Source organism: Belonocnema kinseyi, chromosome 6, assembly GCF_010883055.1.
Source record: "Belonocnema kinseyi isolate 2016_QV_RU_SX_M_011 chromosome 6, B_treatae_v1, whole genome shotgun sequence".
Lineage (NCBI taxonomy): Eukaryota > Metazoa > Arthropoda > Insecta > Hymenoptera > Cynipidae > Belonocnema > Belonocnema kinseyi.
In genome coordinates, this window is record NC_046662.1 from 79366951 (window position 1) to 79371833 (window position 4883).

The following is a 4883-nucleotide window of genomic DNA, read 5'->3' on the forward strand; positions in this document are numbered from 1 at the left end:
TGGACAATTGTAATTTTTTTCCTGATTAAAATAACACCCCTAAATTTGGATTGAAAGAACCTATACATTTATGAATATTAATTATTGTTTATTTTTTACTGCAGTTATTAGCTTTTCTGACAAATTGGAATAATATATGCAAACCTTTAATCGTGATAATTATCACATACATTGCAATTGTATCACGATACACGTGGGACTTCCATCGATTGAAACAACCTCATGAATTATAATGTAAAATTGTTCTAAATTCTGCCGATCTTTTGTGTTTCATTAATGGAAATTCATTGATAAAAATGTAAAACGTATGCAATTACATAATCCCTTGAAAAAGTTAAAAACAATTTCACCATCATATACTATATATGTATTTAAATCTATTATATTGATTTTATTTATCACAATTCGTCCTTTACTAGCCAATCTGCCTTGATCATATCAGCCCCTTTTTCAGAAATCATAAGAGTGGGAGAGTTGATATTTCCACTAGTAATTTTTGGCATTATCGAGGCATCAATAACCCTAAGTTTCTCAACCCCATGAACCTTAAGTCTTGTATCCACAACGGCTCCTGGATCGTCCTTAGGACCCATTTTTGCAGTTCCGACTGGATGAAAAATAGTGGTTCCAGTGTGACGAAAATTGCATTCCCAATATTCTTTGGAATCAGGTTTCGTATCTTTGCATCCAGGAATATTCAAAATATTCAATTTCATTCCAAGTTTTTTTAAAGAGTCTGTTTTTAATAAGAGGCGTAAAAATTCAATCGACTTGACCATTGTCTCCATGTCATAAGGATGTTCCAACTGATTAGAAATTATTTTCACTTTCTCTTTAGGATCTGCACTTCGTAACTTTATTTCTCCCAAACTTTTTGGATTTAAAAGAGTTGGCAAGGTAAAAAAGAGATCTTGAACTGCTAATAGTTTTCTTAATTCATCCCCTATTTCATCTGAAATATGGTATGCTGAAATTACTGTTTCCAGCTGAACAAATTGTCTACTTGGAATATGAGAGTGATGAAATTCAATATTTGGGTACTCTGATAACGGATCGTGCACGTTTAAAAAACTCAGGAGAACAACTCCAGCTGATGATAAATAGCCTAGAATTTTAAAATTACGTTGATTTAATATTATTTATAAGACCTATGAAAAGCGCTTACTAATTGGCAGCAATCTACATTTCCTCAACTCACCACTTCTGTACATTAGATATTTATAAGCTTCGTCCAAACCATCAGTAGTTTTCAGAGGTACAGCCGTCTTATTAAGAAAAGTCATATGCACTCCATAACTCATTATATGATCTTGTAAATGCTTACCCACTGGTAAATCAACCAAAGTTTGAATCCCAATTTCTTCAAGATGATATCGTGGACCAATTCCAGAAAGCATCAATATTTGTGGAGTTGCAATACTACCAGCGGACAGAATCACCTCTTTTGAAGCCTTTACATTCAAAATTTGACCATCTTGCAATCTCAAACGAACACCCTTTGCGGTTTTTTCTGACATTATTATTTGTTCTGCCTTTGTGGATTTTAAAACGTACAAGTTATTCCTGTTTTTAGCTAATGAAAGGTAAGCTTCTGCAACATTAACTCGCAGTCCATTGTCGGAGTTAACATCAGAATATCCGTAACCTATATAATTCTTTGTATTGAAAGTTTCAAGAATCGGGAGTCCAACTTCTCTGGCTGCCTAAAATATTTGATAATTTAGTAATTTAAAATCCTTTTTGTTGAAAATTATATAATTTATTAAAAGATTTCCCAGTGGCTTAGCTATTAGTATTGTTTCTTCTAATAATAAATCGAACAATTTCAAACCTTGCTACTCTAAACTTTCTATATCTTTATAATTTTCAGAATTGTTAAATTTATATTTTTGACGATTGAAATTATAAATAATGACATTCAAAACCCACTGGTTTTAAAGTTTTTTTTAGTTTAGGAGACGTTTAGGATCATTGCCGATAAAATTCCAAATAAATCGTTTTCTAACGCTTTAAGGTACAATGGTATAATCTTAGTTTCTAAGACTTAGAAAATTAAACGCAAATTGTAACATTTTATAGACTCAAAATTACAAACAGAGTAATCAGTGTATATCGAAATTATTTAATAATATACTCATACATACCTTCACGAGTATATCAGGTAATGATGTACTGGAATGGTTGAATTTTCGAATTCGTAAGGGACCATCAGTTCCAAAATAATGTTTTCCATTTTGAGCAGCAAAGTCCGGATTGTAGCTCTCAGATTTTCGAAAATAGGGCAAAACTTCATCAAAGCTCCAACCCTTATTTCCCATTTCAGCCCACTGATTATAATCTCTGTCATTTCCACGAATGTATAACATTGCATTCATAGCCGAGCTTCCACCAAGTGCTTTTCCTCTTGGCCAATAGCATCTTTTTGTTTTTTGCCCAAGGCAATAATTATCATTTGGCTCGGTTTCATAGGCATAATCTTCTTCAGAATGAAACAAAGTGGGCCAAAGTCCGGGTATTCTGCTACTTAAAGAAGGATTTTCTCCCTCCTCCACCAAAAGGATTTTCCATTTTTTAATTTCTGACAATCTGCTGGCTAAAGCTGAACCTGCAGTTCCAGCACCTATTATTATAAAATCGAATTCTGGATTTTCTTTAAGGACATCTGAAGTTCTGTCACGTGGATATAAATCGTCTGCATTTAAAGCACATTGGGCTGTTAAAAGGGTTTTAAAAAGCTGTGTGAAAATTAATCCGGTTGCTGTTCCACTTGATACCGCAGCACAATTTTGTGTCAAACAGGATTCCATTATTATTTTCTGTGATTGAAAAATTTTTAAATGTTTAAAAATTAAATTTTGAACAGTTCTAAAGGTTTCTTTCTGAATTTGAGTTATTTACAACGTGAAGAGGTATTTTGTATCCTGCATTAGGAAGATTTAAAAATATATTGGATGATTTTTTTTCAGCTGGAAGGCAACTCACGAAAACTTCACAATGCACCTTTTTCAATTTGCTTTTGGAATTTTAAACTTAAATTTTGGTCTTTTAAAACAAATTTCAATATGCCTTGTCATCGCAGTGTGATCAAAAGCACTTTTTATAGAGAAAAATCTGTCAATAAACTTTATTTTTAATGATTTTAAGGCTTCCAGATATAACGAGTCGCTGCAGAAGATTCATTTTTAAGTACCAAAAATTGTTTATTTAACGAGAAAATAAACAAAAGTTTTTCCTAACTTTTCCGATGAACCTTTTTTTCAGCATCTTCAATTTGACTGAAGAAGAGCTTAGTTCAGTGTAATAACTATCTAGCAATAATTTCCGATACTTTTGAGTAAGAGAAAAAGTTAAAAAATAAGATTTAATCAAATTAATGAAGAAAAGCCATTTTTTCGTGATTCGTAATGATTAGTTTTTTGAAATTTATAATCTTTATATAAAATATGAAAGAAATTAATGCCCAATTACGCTAGTTTAAGAAGAACTGCTTTTCAACAATTATTTGAAGACTTTTTTTTAAACAAACGAACAGTTGTCGTAGGTTACAATGAATAGGATCCATTTTTGCAGTATGAACCATTAATGTCTAGCCACTGGTTCCTTGCTATAATTTTTCTTAAATTAACTAGAATTTTTAATTATTTACACAATATTAATGAACAAATTCACATTTTCAACATTATTTAACAATTAGGCCCAATTTTTTTGCGAAAACAACTAAAAATGTATTTGCAGTGACACATCTTGCACTAATTTTGTTCCACTTGATAAAATATGTTATTTATTTCAACAATTTTTATAAATAAATGCACACTATACCCATTTAAAAAAAAGGCCCAATTTTCTTAGTTAAAGCAGATAAGAATGCATTCCCAATGACTCTGTGCTGTGATACTTAGCTAATGGAAAAGAACAGTGCATTATTTAAACAATTTTGATAAGAAATGTAGAATAAGCTACTTTTGCATGAAGAGGCATATTTTTCGCAAAATTAACCAAGAATGTTTTACCATTGACTGCCTCTTGCCATATTTAAGAATATATTTGAATCAAAATTAATTAAAAAATAAATAAAAGAATAAATTAAGAACTTTTTATTATTCAAACAATCATCATAAAAAAATTCACAATTTGACTATTTTTTCAACATAAATGTAATTTTTGTTGTGAAATATACTAAAAACAAGGTTATTGTGTATGTGTTAATCTAGGATGTAATGAGTTCTTGGTTATTGGGTTATTGGGTCAATATAAAAAGTAAAAAAGCAACGAAAAAAGAACATTTTTAATAACTGCTAACTTGACAATGGCAAAAAGACTTAACTGATGCTTATTATTTATGACTGTGTGATCAAACATTAGGATTGAAGGCAGTTCAACTTCTCATGAATACTCCAAATTCTTTACGGAATGCCTTATTCACAATTTGTTTGTTTGTTGTCAAGATACGATGTCCAATATATAGATAACTTGATGACCCAATAACCTAATAACCGATAAGTTAACTGTAAATTTGTTTATAAATATTATTTAAATAATCAACACTTTTTTAAAAATAAAAAATCGATAAGAAGCAATAATTGAATATACACTTCTTGTTAATTCTGCAAAAAAATTAATATTCATAATGGAAAAATGGTAAAACTGGGAATTTATTTACTAACTTTGCAACAAAATTGAGCCTTTTAAAGCAGAATTGGTCAAAATGTACATTTATTTATAAAAACTGTTGGAAGAAATAACTGGTTTTGTACATTGGCAAAGTATCATAGCAAAGAGTCATTGGCAATACATTTTTAGTTGATTTCGCTAAGAAAATGGAGCCAGACGAAGCATATTCTTAAAAAAAACGGCCAAAATTTTTATTTAATATCAACATTGCT

The 4883-nt window shown here is 30.3% G+C and overlaps 1 protein-coding gene across 1 annotated transcript; it reads right to left on the bottom strand.

The window, feature by feature from the left end:
• Positions 1–398: 398 nt before the first annotated feature.
• LOC117175460 (glucose dehydrogenase [FAD, quinone]-like) lies at positions 399–2807 on the bottom strand. Its single transcript, XM_033365167.1, has 3 exons — positions 2145–2807; positions 1199–1703; positions 399–1105 (listed from the first exon to the last, which is right to left on the bottom strand). The coding sequence occupies exons 1-3, from the start codon at positions 2805–2807 to the stop codon at positions 399–401; spliced, it is 1875 nt and encodes a 624-aa protein (XP_033221058.1).
• Positions 2808–4883: the final 2076 nt, after the last annotated feature.

Bases quoted from the DNA above. Each gene is read 5' to 3' on its own strand.
- LOC117175460 (XM_033365167.1), bottom strand. From the start codon at position 2,807: ATGGAATCCTGTTTGACACAAAATTGTGCTGCGGTATCAAGTGGAACA. The intron at 1,704-2,144 runs GTATGTATGAGT...CAAATATTTTAG, and splicing joins TACCTGATATACTCGTGAAG to GCAGCCAGAGAAGTTGGACT. The intron at 1,106-1,198 runs GTGAGTTGAGGA...TTAAAATTCTAG, and splicing joins ATATCTAATGTACAGAAGTG to GCTATTTATCATCAGCTGGA.